Here is a 20,034-nt window from a genome sequence, read left to right on the forward strand (position 1 = left end):
AAGTATGGAGGGAAGACCACGTAGCCGCCTTGCAGATCTGCTCAGAAGCCCCTGCCCGTTCAGCCCAGGAGACAGAGGTAGCCCTGGTGGAGTGCGCCGTAAATCCGGTAGGCGGAGAGAGATGCTGAGCGAGGTAGGCGTCTAATTGCCCGCACAATCCAGTTGGCGACGGTACTCTTAGCCACCTTCCTGCCCTTATTGCGACCAAAGGGCTGGATAAATAGGTTATGATCAAGACGCCAAGAAGCAGTAACCTCCAGGTAGTGCAACACTGTCCGACGAACGTCCAAAGAATGAAACACTTCCTCACCCGGAGTCCGAGGATGCTGACAGAAGGAAGGCAGGATGATTGACTGAGAACGGTGAAAATCCGAAACCACCTTGGGAAGGAAGGAAGGATCCAGCTAAAAAACAATGCTGTCATCTCTGACGGTCAGGTAAGGCTCCCGAATAGACAAAGCCTGAAGTTCCCCGACTCTACGAGCAGACGTAATAGCCACAAGAAAAGCAGTCTTGTGAGAAAGAGAACGAATGTTACAGGAGGACAGTGGCTCAAAGGGTGACTGAGAAAGTCCGGTAAGGACCACATTGAGATCCCAGCGAGGCGTCAGGACCCTCTGACGTGGACAGAGCCTACTAGCGGACACAAAGAACCGGCGGATCCAGCGATGATCTGCCAGAGCCGTGTCAAAGACTGCACTGAGTGCTGATACCTGAACCTTCAGGGTGCTAGGCCGAAGGCCTAAGTCCAATCCATTCTGGAGGAAGTCTAGAATCTGCGAACATTAGGCCGGAGTGGGTCAGGAGGCCGAGAACCACACCAGGAGGAAAATCTCTTCCAGATTTTGTTGTAAATACTATTAGTCACTGGTTTACGGTTCTTCTGTAGGGTAGCCACAACTTTGTCAGATAGTCCTTGGGCCTTTAGTGCCCGGGCCTCAGAAGCCAGGCAGCCAATTTGAGTTTCTGGGGATCCGGATGAAAAAAAAATCGGACCCTGGGATAGTAAACTGGGGTCTGAACCCAAGAGGACCGGTCCGTCTATCCCGAGAGTCATGATCAGGCTGTACCAACTCCTCCGAGGCCACAGCGGGGCTACCAGGATAGTTGTGACCCCATCGTCTCTGATCTTCCTCAGGATCCGTGCGAGAAGAGGAAGAGGGGGGAAAGCGTAGGCGAGGCAAAAGGACCAATCGTGGCAGAAGGCGTCCACCTCCAACGCCTTGTCCCGAGGGTTCAGGGAGAAATATGTTGCGACCTTGCGATTTCCTGCTGAAGCAAAGAGGTCCACTTCTGGAGTACCCCACCTTGCCACCAGAGAGCAGAACACCGCCTGATCCAGACTCCATTCCCCCGGATGAACATCCCGACGACTCAGGAAATCTGCCTGAAGATTTAGTGAGCCCTTTAGATGGACTGCAGAAATGGATAGCAGGGATTGTTCCGCCCATTGAAAGATCCGGGAGGACACCGACTTCAGGGCGCCTGATAGTGTACTGCCCTGATGGCGGAGATGTGCCACTGTTGTGACATTGTCTGAGTATACCAGGACGTGAGAGTCCCGGACGAGATCCTGAGCCGCAAGGAGGGCTTCCCTGACTGCCCTGAGCTCCCGGTAGTTGGAGGATTGGGAGCTGACATAAGGACTCCAGACCCCCTGAAATGGGGAGTTTGCCACCATAGCACCCCATCCCCGCAGGCTGGCATCTGTGGCCAGTGTAACCAGGGGTGCCTGAGTCCAGGCAACCCCTACCTGCAGGTTGTTGGGCCGCAGCCACCAGAGAAGGGATGAGGAGACGGTCCCCGAGAGGCGAAACCGTCTGTTTAGGGATGACGGGAGTCTGTCCCAATGCGCCAGGATATGATCCTGGAGACACCGAGAATGGGCCTGAGCCCACCTGACTGAGGGAATGCAGGATGTCATAGAACCCAGAGCTGACATAGCCGCTCGAAGCGTCGGGCGAGCCTGACTGTGAAGCTTTGATATTTTGGCTAACAGAGCTACCCTGTGGCCCTCCGGGAGAAAAGACGCCTGCCGGTCGGAGTCCAGCAGCACTCCGAGAAACTGCCGAGTGGAGGAGGGGTTTAACTGATTTTTTGAGATTGGGAATCCATCCCAGGGACCGAAGGATTCCTAAAGACTTTTCCACATGGCTCCGGAGGGTCGGAGCAGAGGGAGCCATGAGAAGAAAGTCGTCCAAATATGGAACCAGACAGATACCCTGGAATCGTATGAAGGCGACCACCTCTGCCATGATCTTTGAAAAGAGCCTTGGAGCCGAGGAGATCCCGAAGGGAAGTACATTGAATTGGAAATGAAGCACTTCCTCCCCGTGTAGAACCGCAAACCTGAGGTATTGCCTGTGACCCGGATGGACGGGCACATGGAAGTAGGCGTCCTTCAAGACTATAGAGGCCATCTGGTGGTGTAGACCTATCAAGGGGATAGCCGATTTTACTGACTCCATCTTGAACCGCCGGTACCTGACCTGTCGGTTGAGACGCTTTAGATTGATTATTACCGGACGTCGCCAGACGGCTTCTTGACAAGGAAGAGGCGGGAGTAGTGTCCTATCCCTTCTTCCTGACTCGGGACTGGGGAAACGACCCCAGAGTGCATTAGCTCTAGAATCTTTGCGTACAACAGAGCCTGTGAAACCTGCGACGCCAGAGCTGTGACTCGGAGACCCGGAAGAGGGGGGGAGATTAATTCTATTAGGAGACCCTCTGAGACGATCTTCAGAACCCATTGGCAGGAGGTTATGGACCGCCACTGGGGAAGAAACGCCGAGAGTCGTCCCCTCACCCGAGCCGAGTCACTGTTTGCCCTGCTGAGGACGTTGTTGATGTGGAGGGATGAGGATGTTTCTCCCTCTACCCTTAGGATAGCTCCACCGGCCCGCCTTCCCTTTTCCTCTGGGTTGGGAGGCCGGAGGCAGTGAGAGACGAAAGGACCGCTTCCTGGTGGGTCTAGGATCAGGTAAGGCCTTACGATCAGTCGCCTTGTCCAGAATATCATCCAGGGCAGGCCCAAACACCAAATCCCCTTTAAACAAAAGGGAGCAAAGCCTCATTTTGGAGGTGGAGTCTCCACTCCAGGCCTTAAGCCAGAGGGCACGTCTGGCAGAGTTAGATAGAACCGAGGTCCTGGCCGCCAGGCGGACTGATTCCACCGAGGTATCTGCCAAAAAACTGGTAGCCTTCCTAAGTAAGGGAAGGGATTCCAGCAACTCCTCCCGAGGGGTACCTTGGGAAATATGAGCCTCCAACTGGTCTAACCACCTAAGTAGGGACCTGGATACACAAGTGGAGGCAATGTTAGCCTGAATGGAAGAAGACGATGCCTCCCAGGATCGCTTCATTAGGCCTTCTACCTTCCTATCCATCTGATCCTTAAGTTGGCAAGTATCTTCAAAGGGAAGCGCCGTTTGTTTAGCTACCCTAGCCACCTGTACATCTACTTTTGGGACCTCCCAATGTAACCCAGAAGGTTCTAGAGGAAACCGGCGTCTAGGGTCACTCCGTACCCGCCTCTCAGGAAATTCCCATTCCTGAGAGACAATATCCAGAATATTGGCATGAACCGGAAACCCTAATTGTTTGACTGTTTTCAGGCCAGCAAACATTTCATCCTGGATAGAGGGAAGAGACTGTATTTCCTCTAACCCCATAGTACTCCGAACCGCCCCAATAAGACCCTTAAATCTTCTGAGGGAAAAAGAAAGGACTGGTCAGACCTCCCAGAGGGAAATCCTTCCTCAGGACCCTCTGAGGCGGAATCAGCGTCCTCATGATCAGACGGGGCTGACTGGAGTTTCCTTTTCTTTGGAGAAGAGAGGCCAGGAGCAGGGAGGGAGGCTAGTGAGGCCTGAACCTCCTGTTTCATCATGGACCGCAACTCGTCTACCAGGGATGGTTGTTCGGCCCTAACAATCTGGTCCGTACACTGTTGGCAAAGCTTCTTATCCCAGACTGCAGGGAGCTTCTTTATACAGACTGGACATTTTTTAATCTTTTCATATCTGTCAGGTCTATCCGACTTCTCCGACTTTTCATTTTTGTCAAGTTTCTTAGTGGCCTTGTCCTCCTGGAAAACACAGACCAGAAAAGCCATAAAATATCCACCTGAGACCTATGCATGAGGGACCATCCCCCTCCGTACTTACTGTGGCAGGGGGCACTCTGGGCTCTGCAGATGCAGCTGCAGGGGAAGACATGACAGGGAGCACAGCCGAATCTCTTACCATGAATCTGACGTCTTCACGGCAGCCCTTATGCAGAAGGGCCTGCCCCCCCCAGTGACAGCTAACGTTCCCCGCCTCCTGCATCCGGTCCCGGACAGGCCGAGTCAGTGTCGGCGTGTCCTCCACGCTGCCTCCGCGACCGGAAGTGCTCAAACCGGAAGTTCGCTAGACCAGAAGTCCCGCCCACGGTAGCACTTCCGGATCGCTCCAGCAGCGTGCATGCAGGAAGCGGCCGGTGGCTCAGGGAGGACGCCGGCCGGGGAGCTCCACAGCCTGCATCACCCCAGAGGAGTTCCGGAAGGCTGGAGCAGCGGTCCCCCACAGCGTGAGGGAACAGCAAGGGAGGAGCGGCGAAGGCCCGACCGATACTGTCCGGATTAAGGTAAGAGGGGAAAAAAAAAAAAAAAAAAATTATACTGTAGTTCGCCGGCCACCACAGCATAGGAGAAAAAGAAAACTTCTCCATGCCCCATGGGGACAGGAAAGACACTGGCTATGGGAGGTGGGAGGGTCCTTTTAAACCTCTTGTACTTCCTGTCCCAATTAGGGCGTGGAGAGACAACCTCCTATGCTGTTGTGGAAGGGACTAGAGAAAACCAGGATTTAAGATAGTGCTTGAACTGTGTACCACACCTATATCTGCATTCAGACATCATAAGACTCAGACAGTATGGATTTTCATGTGACCAGTGAATTATGCTGACTTATATAAAATGAGGAAATACATTGTACATTACAGTATACATATGTCACAGAATAAGCTATGTTTCAGTATTACCCAATAGGAGATGTGAAAATTTCTCTCTCACCTCGCAGACCTCATGTGTGTACTTGCATTTCGAAAGGGGAAGTTGGGCTGTCCCAGTCTAGATATCTAATGATGACCGCCATCTCGCATGAGATAAACGTCTTAAGAGATCCCACCTGGTCATTTTTACCTTAAGCTGTCTGCATAATGTTAAATGTAATGTGTTTTGGGTAATTTTTGTCTGTCCTGTGGAAAAAGCAGAAGTTAAAAGTTTCGTTTTCCTTGAGCTAACGTTAGAGGAAAATGAGGAAGTTGTTTTATACGGTGCCTTCTGGTATGATCCAAGTTATATGGTTATATGTGTGTGTAATGCAGGTGAGATCAGCCACCCGGATGGTATATATAGTGTCTTTATTGTTATGTCAATGTGTTGGTTCATTCAGCCATCAGATCCACGTGATCACATCACGCGACTTCCGGTGTAGGCCTGTGAGTATGTGATTACTGCGATCAGTGTTAAAATGGCGCTGTCACATCTTGACGGTGCCATTTAAGGGGTTAACAGATACGGGCGGATAGCGATTCCACTCGTACCCGTGGATCCCCACCTGCAGCCCGCAGCAGCAGGTGGGGATTAACACTATGACCGCTAGGACGCAACTTTTCTGCCCAAGGTCTTTAAGGGGTTAATCATTTTGGTTTAGATTGTTTTTATTTTATTCCATATGTAGCTAAATAGGGGTAAAACATAATATAGGGTAAAGAAAAGGTAATTTTTTAAATGTCATACATTGGTATTTTATGTATGTAGAAAATTTCTAGTAAGAATCTTCATAGCGTCGCTCCAGAACTATACTGCTTGTCAGACAGCGACCTCTAGTGTTACATTGTGCATATACAACTTAATTCACCAAAGACTCGAAATATTTAACTGGAACATGGTGGAGAATATACAGGACTCGAGCTACATTGTAAACACATGCAGCCTTTTATCATCCAAAAACAAAATAAAAGGAAAGGACTATGTAGAGTGGAGGCAGTTTTATTAGCACTATGTATAACAGCACATTCTGTACAGGTCAGCTGGTGCCAAGAACCGTACACCTAATAAGCTTACTGTGCTGTTACACAGAGAAATGCTATTTATATATAACGTTTTTTTTACATGAAAAAAATATAATATAAAATGTATTGAACAGTCTGCTCCAGGTCTTTAGTGAAGTCCTATAATCAGCGTTGATGGATTAAGCATTACACTGCGCTGCTGCTGGTAATTCAGTCCTGACACAATGAAGCACTTTAGTTTCTGTTCATTGTGTCACTCACTTTTTCTTCTCTTTGGGCTGCGGTCTTCCTTTGCGGCTGACATTTTCTCTGCTGGTCTCTTCTTCAGTGCCTTTACTTTACGAGTTTGTAGCTTATTCAGATCCTGCTTCTGCATATGGATTCTGCCATATTGTGTACCGAAAGTGTCGTGAGATATGTTCTTCTTACTCTTTGCCTATTCAGAACAGAGAAAATCATTAGCAATCATTACTGTAGTCAAGAAGTCATCCTACATTAATTAGAAAAGGCTAACCAAGAGGCTTCTCAGCATCTCTATCCTTTGAGAAAAACCACAATTCTATTTCATGAAGAATTATTGGGGCATGTAGTACCTTAAGGGCTTTAGGACGTTTCAGAGATAGTTTATAGAGGTCATCGGAAGCCAGATGTGTTCTCCTCATCACAAAGTCAAAAGAAGGTCCCATTTCTTCCAATTCTATTCTGGGTGTCCTGCATCCAGACTTCTTCAATAGTACCCTGTTTATATCAACAGACAATAAGTAAGGAAAAAGATACTGTCCTGCTAGTAAAAGATAAAACAAGTAATTAGAATAATCTACTGCTAAGTGGTTAATTAGAGGAGTGATCAATGACACAAAATTCCTTTAATAGATTTGGTACTTACAAAAGATACATTGCAATGGAAGCTCCTTATTAGAAAGCCTAAATTATGTGATACTATGGGAGCTGGGACAGGCTCATATACACCTCCCAACCACCACTCATATGGAAAATTCACAGTAAGTATAACTCTTCATGCTGCAATTTTTTTTCTACCATTCTTTTAAGAGCTTACGCAGAGTCCCATATTTTCGGTTCGACTACTATCAGCCCCCCTCCAAAAAAAAAAAAAAAAAAAAAAAAAAAAAAGATCGCACTCGGACCAATGCCATCCAATATGGCAGCACACATCCATTTTTTTCTTCAGACCACTAGGCCAGCAGCACACATTATTTGCCCTTGAGAATCAAACCGCACTCAGCCAATCAATTTTATGAGTCCATAAAAAAAAAAAAAAAAAATATTGGACTGCATTTGGATGACGTCCTAGGAGAAGAGAAGACTTAAGTTTTAAATTCTGCACCTCCCATGCTGCTGAAGAACCGTAATCAGAGTTTCATTAACCTAATCGGACCATTTTTCTCAGATGGAATAATAATCATATCAGATTTACACATTATGGTGATTACCACTGAAATATAATCAAAAAAGTACTATGTAGGTTAAGAAGGGAATTTTGTTACTTACCGTAAATTCCTTTTCTTCTAGCTCTTATTGGGAGACCCAGACGATTGGGTGTATAGCACTGCCTCCGGAGGCCACACAAAGCAATTACACTAAAAAGTGTAAGGCCCCTCCCCTTCTGGCTATACACCCCCAGTGGGATCACTGGCTCACCAGTTTTAGTGCAAAAGCAAGAAGGAGGAAAGCCAATAACTGGTTTAAACAAATTCACTCCGAGTAACATCGGAGAACTGAAAACCGTTCAACATGAACAACATGTGTACCCGCAAACAAACCAAAAATCCCGAAGGACAACAGGGCGGGTGCTGGGTCTCCCAATAAGAGCTAGAAGAAAAGGAATTTACGGTAAGTAACAAAATTCCCTTCTTCTTCGGCGCTCTATTGGGAGACCCAGACGATTGGGACGTCCAAAAGCTGTCCCTGGGTGGGTAAAGAAATACCTCATGTTAGAGCTGCAAGACAGCCCTCCCGTACGGGGAGGCAACTGCCGCCTGCAGGACTCTTCTACCTAGGCTGGCGTCCGCCGAAGCATAGGTATGCACCTGATAATGTTTGGTGAAAGTGTGCAGACTCGACCAGGTAGCTGCCTGGCACACCTGTTGAGCCGTAGCCTGGTGTCGCAATGCCCAGGACGCACCCACGGCTCTGGTAGAATGGGCCTTCAGCCCTGATGGAACCTGAAGCCCCGCAGAACGGTAGGCTTCAAGAATTGGTTCTTTGATCCATCGAGCCAGGGTGGCCTTAGAAGCCTGCGACCCTTTGCGCTTACCAGCGACAAGGACAAAGAGTGCATTCGAACGGCGCAGGGGCGCTGTGCGGGAAATGTAGATTCTGAGTGCTCTCACCAGATCTAACAAATGTAAATCCTTCTCATACCGATGAACTGCATGAGGACAAAACGAAGGCAAAAAGATATCCTGATTAAGATGAAAAGAGGATACCACCTTCGGGAGAAACTCCTGAATGGGGCGCAGCACTACCTTGTCCTGGTGGAAGACCAGGAAGGGAGCCTTGGAAGACAACGCTGCTAGCTCAGACACTCTCCGAAGAGATGTGATCGCTACCAGAAAAGCCACTTTCTGTGAAAGTCTAGAAAGTGAAACCTCCTTCAGAGGCTCGAAGGGCGGCTTCTGGAGGGCAACTAGTACCCTGTTCAGATCCCATGGATCTAACAGCCGCTTGTACGGGGGAACTATATGGCAAACCCCCTGTAGGAACGTGCGCACCTTAGAAAGTCGTGCTAGACGCTTCTGAAAAAAGACGGATAGCGCCGAGACTTGCCCTTTAAGGGAGCCGAGCGACAAACCTTTTTCTAACCCAGATTGGAGGAAAGAAAGAAGGGTAGGTAATGCAAATGGCCAGGGAGACACTCTGAGCAGAGCACCAGGATAAGAATATCCTCCACGTTCTGTGGTAGATCTTAGCAGACGTGGGCTTCCTAGCCTGTCTCATGGTGGCAACGACCCCTTGGGATAAGCCTGAAGACGCTAGGATCCAGGACTCAATGGCCACGCAGTCAGGTTGAGGGCCGCAGAATTCCGATGGAAAAACGGCCCTTGGGACAGTAAGTCTGGTCGGTCTGGTAGTGCCCACGGTTGGCCGACCGTGAGATGCCACAGATCCGGATACCACGCCCTCCTCGGCCAGTCTGGAGCGACGAGTATGACGCGGCTGCAGTCGGATCTGATCTTGCGTAGCACTCTGGGCAAGAGTGCCAGAGGTGGAAACACATAAGGGAGCCGGAACTGCGACCAATCTTGCACTAGGGCGTCTGCTGCTAGAGCTCTTTGATCGCGAGACCGTGCCATGAATGTTGGGACCTTGTTGTTGTGCCGGGACGCCATTAGGTCGACGTCCGGCCTTCCCCATCGGCGACAGATTTCCTGAAACACGTCCGGGTGAAGGGACCATTCCCCTGCGTCCATGCCCTGGCGACTGAGGAAGTCTGCTTCCCAGTTTTCTACGCCGGGGATGTGAACTGCGGATATGGTGGAGGCCGTGGCTTCCACCCACATCATAATGCGCCGGACTTCCTGGAAGGCTTGCCGACTGCGAGTCCCTCCTTGGTGATTGATGTATGCCACCGCTGTGGAGTTGTCCGATTGAATTCGGATCTGCTTCCCTTCCAGCCACTGCTGGAAGGCTAGTAGGGCAAGAAACACTGCTCTGATTTCCAGAACATTGATCTGAAGGGTGGACTCCTGCTGAGTCCACGTACCCTGAGCCCTGTGGTGGAGAAACACTGCTCCCCACCCTGACAGACTCGCGTCTGTCGTGACCACCGCCCAGGACGGTGGTAGGAAGGATCTTCCCTGTGATAATGAGGTGGACAGGAGCCACCACTGCAGAGAGTCCTTGGCCGTCTGGGAAAGGAAGACTTTCCTGTCCAGGGATGTCGACTTCCCGTCCCATTGGCGGAGAATGTCCCATTGAAGTGGACGCAGATGAAACTGCGCAAACGGAACCACCTCTATTGCCGCCACCATCTTCCCGAGGAAGTGCATGAGGCGTCTTAAGGAGTGCGACTGACTTTGAAGGAGAGCCTGCACCCCTGTCTGTAGTGACCGCTGCTTGCTCAGCGGAAGCTTCACTATCGCTGAGAGAGTATGAAACTCCATGCCAAGATACGTTAGTGATTGGGTCGGTGACAGATTTGACTTTGGGAAGTTGATGATCCACCCGAACGCCTGGAGAGTCTCCAGTGCAAAATTCAGGCTGAGTTGGCATGCCTCCTGAGAGGGTGCCTTGACCAGTAGATCGTCCAAGTAAGGGATCACAGAGTGTCCGTGAGAGTGCAAGACTGCTACCACTGCTGCCATGATCTTGGTGATCACCCGGGGGGCTGTCGCCAGACCAAATGGCAGAGCTACGAACTGAAGATGTTCGTCTCCTATCACGAAGCGCAGAAAGCGTTGGTGTTCCGTAGCAATCGGCACGTGGAGATAAGCATCTTTGATGTCTATTGATGCTAGGAAATCTCCTTGGGACATTGAGGCAATGACTGAGCGGAGGGATTCCATCCGGAACCGCCTGGCGTTCACATGCTTGTTGAGCAGTTTTAGGTCCAGAACAGGACGGAAGGAGCCGTCCTTTTTTGGAACCACAAAGAGATTGGAGTAAAATCCTCGCCCCCGTTCTAGAGGGGGGACAGGGATCACGACTCCTTCTGCTCTTAGAGAGTCCACCGCCTGCAGCAGGGCATCTGCTCGGTTGGGGTGTGGGGAGGTTCTGAAGAACCGAAGTGGAGGCCGAGAACTGAACTCGATTCTGTACCCGCGAGACAAAATGTCTGTTACCCACCGGTCTTTGACCTGAGACAGCCAAATGTCGCAAAAGCGGGAGAGCCTGCCACCGACCGAGGATGCGGAGGGAGGAGGCCGAAAGTCATGAGGTAGCCGCCTTGGAAGCGGTTCCTCCATTTGCTTTCCTGGGGCGTCAGTGAGCCCGCCAGGAATCTGAGCTCCCTTGTCCTTTCTGAGTCCCTTTGGACGAGGAGAATTGGGGCTTGCCCGAGCCTCGAAAGGACCGAAACCTCGACTGCCACTTTTTCTGTTGAGGTTTACTTGCTCTGGGCTGTGGTAAGGAAGAGTCCTTACCCTTGGACTGTTTTATGATTTCAGCCAATGGCTCACCAAACAGTCTGTCTCTAGATAATGGCAAGCTGGTTAAGCATTTTTTGGAACCAGCATCTGCTTTCCAGTCCTTTAACCATAAGGCTCTGCGCAAAACCACAGAATTGGCGGCCGCCATAGAGGTACGGCTCGTAGATTCTAGGACAGCATTGATAGCATAAGTCGCAAACGCAGACATTTGCGAAGTTAGGGACGCCACCTGTGGCACTGCTGGATGTATGATAGCATCCACCTGTGCTAAACCAGCTGAAATAGCTTGGAGTGCCCACACGGCCGCGAATGCTGGAGCAAACGACGCGCCGATAGCTTCATAGACAGATTTCAACCAAAGGTCCATCTGTCTGTCGTTGGCATCTTTAAGTGAAGCGCCATCCTCTACTGCGACTATGGATCTAGCCGCAAGCTTGGAAATTGGGGGATCAACCTTTGGGCACTGGGTCCAGCGTTTGGCTACTTCAGAGGGAAAAGGATAACGGGTATCCTTAGAACGTTTAGAGAAACGCTTGTCTGGATGAGCGTCGTGCTTCTGGATTGATTCTCTGAAGTCAGAGTGGTCCAAAAAAGCACTTAATTTACGCTTGGGATACAGGAAATGGAACTTCTCCTGCTGTGCAGCTGCCTCCTCTGCTGAAGGAGCTGGGGGAGAAATATCCAACAGTCTATTAATTGCCGATATAAGGTCATTAACCATGGCGTCACCCTCAGGGGCATCCAGATTGAGAGGGGCCTCAGGATTAGAATCCTGATCACCGTCCTCAGTCTCATCACAGAGAGATTCTTCTCGCTGAGACCCTGAGCAGTGTGATGACGTGGAGGGTCTTTCCCAGCGAGCTCGCTTAGGCTGCCTGGGACTGTCATCTGAGTCAGAGACTTCAGCTTGTGATGCTTGAGACCCCCTTGAAGTACGGATTAGTTCCAACTGAGGGGGACCAGAGAGCATAGCCACAGCAGTGTCCATGGTCTGAGGAACTGGCCTGGCCTGCAAGGTCTCCAGGATTTTTGTCATAGCCTCAGACATTTTATCAGCAAACACTGCAAAGTCTGTCCCCGTCACCGGGGCAGGGTTCACAGGCGTCTCTGCCTGGGCTACCACCACAATAGGCTCTGGCTGACGAAGTGCCACTGGGACTGAACATTGCACACAATGTGAATCATTGGAGCCTGCCGGTAGATCAGCCCCACATGCAGTACAAACAGTGCACACAGCCCGTGCCTTGGCAGCCTTGCGTTTTGCGGATGACATGTTGCTGCCTCCTCAGAGCAGTACAGGGTGTCCAGCCAAGAAGCGACCTACAGTGCAACTATATATATATATATATATATATATGGTACCAAGACAAAAGTACACTATATATCACTGAGGCACTAGTGGGGCCAGCACTACTGTGCAGCTTACCGCCCGCTTAGGAGCGGTGTGTGGTCGCCAGAAATCCCTCTAGTCTGGGTCTCCCAGAGCCTGCTGCCTCTCCCCAGCCAGATCGCATGTGTAATGGCTGCCGGCGTCCTTGTGGAGAGGGGGGGGCGGGCCCTGGGCGTACACCGACGAAGAGCGGGAAGTCTGCTTCCCCTTGTGCCTAGTGAGAGGGCTGGAGCATGTAAATAAAGCTCCAGCCCTCGGCGCTGCCTATTGAGCAGCGTCTCTCCCCTACCCTGATTGACAGGGTGGGGGCGGGAACGAAGCGGCGCTAGGCCGCAGAAGCCGGGGGCTAAAGTTAGAAGCGCCGCTGCCGTAAAAGCGCGGTCGGCGCAAAGCCCCCGGCGCACCACAAGTCGCAGCTGCGCCGCCGCTCCAGGAGCGGTCGGCGCAGTAGTTCCCAATACACAACGTCACTCAGCAAAGCTGCAGTGACCTAACCCCCAGCGTACAGCGCCACTGTCCCCGGCGCACTACAACGCTCAGCAAGCCCTGAGAGTGTCCGTGCCTGCCGGGGACACAGAGTACCTGAAAGTTGCAGGGCCTTGTCCCTGAACGGCACTCCCGCTCCACATCCAGCAGGTTCTATGGGTCTGTGGATGGAGCCCGGCCCCAGGGCTTGGGGGCCGGCAAGATCCCACTTCCACAGAGCCCTCCAGGGGATGTGGAAGGAAAACAGCATGTGGGCTCCAGCCTCCGTACCAGCAATAGGTACCTCAACCTTACAAGCACCAACCGCGGGTGAGAAGGGAGCATGCTGGGGGCCCTATATGGGCCCTCTTTTCTTCCATCCGATAGAGCCAGCAGCTACTGCTGACTACAAACAGTGGAGCTATGCGTGGATGTCTGACCTCCTTCGCACAAAGCAGAAAACTGGTGAGCCAGTGATCCCACTGGGGGTGTATAGCCAGAAGGGGAGGGGCCTTACACTTTTTAGTGTAATTGCTTTGTGTGGCCTCCGGAGGCAGTGCTATACACCCAATCGTCTGGGTCTCCCAATAGAGCGCCGAAGAAAAAAAAAATTCCAACCTTGTGAAAAAGAAATAATCCCTAAAATATAAAAAGAACTATACACATATGGCATCGCCGTGGGTTGACCTGCAAAACGATACTGCCAAGTCATTTTTATTGCCACAAAACTAAACAATGGCAGAATTGTGTGTTTCTCCTTTCCTCCTTCTGCATGGATGGGGCTGAATTACCGTATTTTTCGGACCATAAGATGCACTTTTTTCCCCCCAAATGTTGGGGGAAAGTGGGGGGTGCGTCTTATGGTCTGACTATAAGGTTGCGGGTGCGGGGAATGAGGGTGCCGCGGTGGAGCGGGTCATCGGCGGCACCAGCAGGCTGTAGCAGGCTGCAGCAGCCTGCCGTGACCACGTGGGCCCGCTCATTACATATGCACGCCCATCCTCCCGCCCATCATCTCTCAGCGAAACCGGCGCTGACAGGTGGGCGGGGTGATGGGCGGGAAGGGGGTGTGTGCATAATTAGCAGCCGGCCGTGATCACCCCTGGCAACTACAGCCTGGAGTGATCATGTGCGGCTGTATTCACTGCCCCCCGTGCATCATTATCAGCGCGGGGTGCAGTGAATCAGTGTACTCACCCGTCACCGTGTGTGGAGCCGCCCCCCCTGCAGCATCGCGTCTTCCTGTCTGTGCCGGCGGTCAGCTGATCTGGACACTAGCTGGTGGATACTAGCGGCGATGACGTTATCGCGGTGCGCGCCGCTAGTGTCCAGATCAGCTGACAGCCGGCATAGACAGGAAGACGCGATGCTGCAGACAACGGTGACGGCTCCACACACGGTGACGGCTCCACACAGCGGCGCTGCAGCTGAGACAGAGATCGGTGCTTCAGGGAGTGAGGAAGGGTAAGTATAAACGTTTATTTATTTTTTTCCTGTGCCACAGGATACACGCCATTTACCAGGATGGGGGTATATCATGAGCAGGATGGATGGGGGCATTTCAAGAGCAGGATGGATGGGGGCATTTCAAGAGCAGGATGGATGGGGGCATTTCAAGAGCAGGATGGATGGGGGCATTTCAAGAGCAGGATGGATGGGGGCATTTCATGAGCAGGATGGATGGGGGCATTTCATGAGCAGGATGGATGGGGGCATTTCATGAGCAGGATGGATGGGGGCATTTCATGAGCAGGATGGATGGGGGCATTTCATGAGCAGGATGGATGGGGGCATTTCATGAGCAGGATGGATGGGGGCATTTCATGAGCAGGATGGATGGGGGCATTTCATGAGCAGGATGGATGGGGGCATTTCATGAGCAGGATGGATGGGGGCATATCATGAGCAGGATGGATGGAAGGTATATCATGAGCAGGATGGATGGAAGGTATATTATTAGCAGGATGGATGGGGGGTATATTAGCAGGATGGGGGGGTATATGAGCAGGATCATATACAAGGCAGGAGGAGCCTTATCAGAATGGGGTACCTTAGTAGAGAATTTGGGGACATTACACCCATAACAGTGTCAGCAGCAGATCCTCGCCGCATAACAGTGTGTCATGACCATATTTCTTGGTTAAAATTTTATTTTCCTATTTTCCTCCTCTATAACCAGGGTGCGTCTTATGGTCAGGTGCGTCTTATAGTCCGAAAAATACGGTACTTTTTTTTTGTGTGCCAAGCTAATATTTTCATTGTTATAACTTTTAGGGTACATACTATATTTGATCACCTTTTTATTAAAAAAAAGTTTGAGTTGCTCAGACACTGAAAAATAGCAATTTTATTTCGATTTTTAACAACAGTTAAATAATAACTATCCTTTTAAAAAAATAAAAAAAATATATAATAATAATAATAATAATAATAATAATAATTTCGCTTTTATAGCTCAGACTCTGGCTAAAGTGGCAGTTTTAAATATGTTTTTATGTACACTCGTACTTTCTCCAGACAGACGTTAGCAGAAATCAGGTAACGCCTTTAATGTCTTATGGCACAAGTCAGTAGCACGTGCATAATGGCTCTGTATTACAGCCAGGACCAGCTTCTAACAAAGCCAGAGACACAGAACACTGCCAGCCATTGGTAATCTGCTAAATGCAGCTGTCAAACTGACAGGTGATTAACAGCTCACCGATGTGGGGCGCATGTAATTTTATGCACCCATTGGCGCACCTGTGACATGCTCGCCGGTCACCGACGGGCTGCTATAACAGCTAGGGCTCTGTTGAAGACCTCAGTGTTTGTCATTATAGAACTCCCTTGAAACCCTGCCTGTGGCCCTGGTTCAAAAGAGACTGATTTTTGCCATGCACAGCAATTTTACGTTATTGCTGTATATAGCACAACCGATCAGACGACTGCAGGTTCAAGTCCAAAAGGAGACTAAAATACAGTGAAAAGTTTAACAAAAAAAAAAAAGAAGTTCAAAATCACGCCCCCCACCCAATTAAAAATAAAGTCAATGAAAATACCCATGTGGTATCATTGCATCCAGAAAATTACACTCTAAATAGAAAAATAATTAGCTCCATTTGTAAACAACGTAAAACAGGAAAATTCAAAATTATGCCACAAAAAAATGCTGTTGCAAGAGATTAAACCATCATATCTATTCCAAAATGGCATGAGGTTGTCCCGCCCCGCAAAAAATAAATCACACTGCTGCATTGACCAAAAAATGAAAATGTTAGTGGGTCTCTGAAAAGGGCAACAATTCTTTAATTTATTTATTTTTTTAAATTTTGACCTTTTTTTCACCACTACAATAAAATAAAGAGACTGTACAAGTTTGGCATTGCTAGAATCATACTGATGAGAATAATATTGCGAGGTCATTTTAATTACACAGTGTATGCCGTAAAAACAAATTCCCCAAAAAATGTCAGAATTGCGTTTTTATTTTTTTCATACAACTTCACTGCACTTGGGATTTTTTTTTTCCCCATTTTTCAGTACACTGTGTGGTAAAATGAATGGTGTCCTTCAAAAGAACAAATCACCCTGCAAAAAAACAAAAAAAAAACAACAAGCCCTCATGTCTATGTGGGCAGAAAAATAAAAAAATGTTATAGCTTTTGGAAACAGGGAAAGAAAAGTCGAATGAAAAAAAACAGTAATAGGCAAAGTCAGAAAGAGGTTAAAGACCTTGCAAAATACAGAAAATTAAATACTTAAAATGAATGTCTTACGATAGTAGAAGAGAGTAGCCAATCCTGGTATTGTCTTTTCTCCCCAAAACCGTACAAAATAATTTACATGAAAACTAAGAAAAAAATCCAGACCATGGTACACTTACTTGTAACTACGCATAAAAATCTTCCCATCTACTGCTGTAAAATGGATAACATGCTCAAGGCCTGCAAGTCGGACTGCAGACACTGCTGGTCCTCTGAAGAAATCTACAAATGACAAAGAAAAAACAAATTACATGCTCCAAGCACAGAGAATGGAGAATGACTATTGTATTTCTAAGAATCTGAATACAGTCCTGAAAATCAGAGAATTCTGCAAACCAGAAATTGTAAAAAAAAGAAACAGACCATATGGAAAAGACACACTGGTTGCAGTATTCATAGATTGTAAGCTTGTGAGCAAGGCCATCACTCCTCCTGGTGTCTGTTCAATTGTGTTACTTTGTAATGTCTGATATTGTCTGTACATGTCCCCTCTGAATTGTAACGTTCCACGGAATATGAGAATGCTATAGAAATAAATATTGTTTGCGGAAACAGGCTTTAATTTGTCACTATCATTCTAAGGCCCTGTGCACACACTATAGTTTTTGGGTGTAGTTTTGGGTGCAGTTTATTGCCCTAAATTGCATGCATTTTCTTCCCCAGCAAAGTCTATGCGCACGTTGCTTCTTTTTTGCCTGCAGTTTGCTTTTTTTTTCTTTTTAAGAAAAAAAGAAGTAGCATGTCACTTTTCTGTGTTTTTGCCTGGGTTTTTCCATTGAATATAGTGGAGAACAAAGAAGGGAATTTTGTTTACTTACCGTAAATTCCTTTTCTTCTAGCTCCAATTGGGAGACCCAGACAATTGGGTGTATAGCTACTGCCTCCGGAGGCCACACAAAGTATTACACTTAAAAGTGTAAGGCCCCTCCCCTTCTGGCTATACACCCCCAGTGGGATCACTGGCTCACCAGTTTTAGTGCCAAAGCAAGAAGGAGGAAAGCCAATAACTGGTTTAAAGACCAATTCAATCCGAGGAAACATCGGAGAACTGAACCATACCACATGAACAACATGTGTACCCGAAAAAACAGAAAAACCCCGAGAAAACAGGGCGGGTGCTGGGTCTCCCAATTGGAGCTAGAAGAAAAGGAATTTACGGTAAGTAAACAAAATTCCCTTCTTCTTTTTCGCTCCTAATTGGGAGACCCAGACAATTGGGACGTCCAAAAGCAGTCCCTGGGTGGGTAAAAGAATACCTCGTGATAGGGCCGTCAAACAGCCCTTTCCTACAGGTGGGCAATCGCCGCCTGAAGGACTTATCTACCTAGGCTGGCGTCTGCCGAAGCGTAGGTATGCACCTGAAAATGCTTGGTAAAAGTATGCAGACTCAATCAGGTAGGTGCCTGACACACCTGCTGAGCCGTAGCCTGGTGCCGTAATGCCCAGGATGCACCCACGGCTCTGGTAGAATGGGCCTTCAGCCTTGAGAGAACCAGAAGCCCAGTAGAACTGTAGGTTTCAAGAATTGGTTCCTCGATCCCCCGAGCCAGGGTGGATTCAGAAGCTTGCGACTGTTTACGCCGACCAGCGACAAGGACAAAGAGTGCATCCGGGTGGCGCAGGAGCGCCATGCGGGAAGTAGAACCTGAGTGCTCTCACCAGAACCAACAGATGCAAATCCTTCTGAAATTGATGGACTGGACGAGGACACAAAGAAGGTGAGGTGATATCCTGATTGATATGAAAGTGGGATACCACCTTAGGGAGAAATTCCGGAATCGGACGCAGAACTACCCTGTCCTGGTGAAGGACCAGGAAGGGAGATTTGTATGAGAGCGTTGCTAGCTCGGAAACTCTCCTAAGAGACGAGACCGTTACTAGAAGGCCACTTCCCGAGAAAAGCGGGAAGGGAGACCTCTTTCAAAGGCTCGAAAGGCGGCATCTGGAGAGCAATTAGAACCTTGTTCAGATCCCAGGGCTCTAACGGCCGCTTGTACGGAGTGCTGAGACGACAAACTCCCCGTAGGAACGTGCGTACCTGAGGAAGTCGTTTCTGAAAAAATACAGATAGCGCTGAGACTTGTCCCTAAAGGGAACTGAGCGACAACCCTTTTTCCAACCTAGATTGCAGGAAGGAAGGAAACATAGACGATGCAACCGGCCAGGGAGAAACACCCTGCGCCGAGCACCGAGATAAGAATATCTTCCACGTCCTGTGGTCAATCTTGGCGGACGTTGGTATGCTAGCCTGTCTCATGGTGGCAACCACGTCCTGAGGTAATCCTGACGACACTAGGTTCCAGGACTCAATGCCACACCATCAGGTTGAGGGCCGTAGAATTCAAATGGAAGAATGGCCCTTGAGACAGCCAGTCTGATTGGTCTGGTAGTGCCCCCGGTTAGCCTACCGTGAGGCACCACAGAACCGGGAACCACAACATCCTCGGCCAATCTGTAGCGACGAGGATGGCGCGGCCGCAGTCGGTCCTGATCTAGCGCAGCACTCTGGGCAACAATGCCAGAGGTGGCACATAAGGTAGCTGGAACTGCGACCAATGCTGAACTAAGGCGTCTGCCGCCAGAGCTCGATGATTGTGAAACCGTGCCATGAAGCTGGCACATTGATGTTGTGCCGTGACGCCATTAGATCGACGTCCGGCCTCTGTCAGCGGCGCCAGATCTCCTGAAACCCGTCCGGGTGAAGAGACCATACCCTTTCGGCCACACCCCGGCGACTTAGGAAGTCAGCTTCCTAGTTTTCCACGCCTGGGATGTGAACTGTGGATATGGTGGATGCCGTGTCTTCCACCCACATCAGAACCTGCCGGACTTCCTGGAAGGCTTGCCGGTTGCGCGTTCTTCCTTGGTGGTTGATGTATGCCACCGCTGTGGAGTTGTCCGACTGAAGTCGGACTTGCTTGCTGTCCAGCTGCTGTTGGAAGGTTTGTAGGGCAAGATACACTGCTCTGTGTTCAAGAACATTGATCTGAAGGGTGGACTCTTGCTGAGTCCACGTACCCTGAGCGCTGTGGTGGAGAAAAACTGCTCCCCACCCTGATAGACTCGCGTCTGTCGTAACTATCGCCCAGGATGGGGATAGGAAGGACCTTCTTTTTGACCATGAGGTGGGAAGAAGCCACCACCGTAGAGATTCCTTGGCCGCCTGAGAAAGAAAGACGACTCTGTTGAGGGAGGTCGACTCCCCGTCCCATTGGCGGAGAATGTCACATTGTAGTGGACGCAGATGAAACTGCGCGAAAAGAACTGC

The 20,034-nt window shown here is 49.5% G+C and overlaps 1 protein-coding gene across 1 annotated transcript in view; it reads right to left on the minus strand.

Annotated features, from left to right (window-relative positions):
• Positions 1 to 6,018: 6,018 nt before the first annotated feature.
• Positions 6,019 to 20,034, minus strand: part of RPF2 (ribosome production factor 2 homolog) — a 42,889-nt gene continuing 28,873 nt past the window's right edge. Inside the window, exons 8-10 of the mRNA XM_075338339.1 lie at positions 16,886 to 16,988; positions 6,651 to 6,795; positions 6,019 to 6,493 (exon numbers count right to left, since the gene is read on the minus strand). Of these exons, the coding sequence (XP_075194454.1) occupies positions 6,311 to 6,493; positions 6,651 to 6,795; positions 16,886 to 16,988 (431 nt within the window). The 3' untranslated portion in view covers positions 6,019 to 6,310. The remainder of the gene's footprint in view (positions 6,494 to 6,650; positions 6,796 to 16,885; positions 16,989 to 20,034) is intronic.

The sequence above is a fragment of the Anomaloglossus baeobatrachus genome, chromosome 3 (assembly GCF_048569485.1).
Source record: "Anomaloglossus baeobatrachus isolate aAnoBae1 chromosome 3, aAnoBae1.hap1, whole genome shotgun sequence".
NCBI classification, from domain to species: domain Eukaryota; kingdom Metazoa; phylum Chordata; class Amphibia; order Anura; family Aromobatidae; genus Anomaloglossus; species Anomaloglossus baeobatrachus.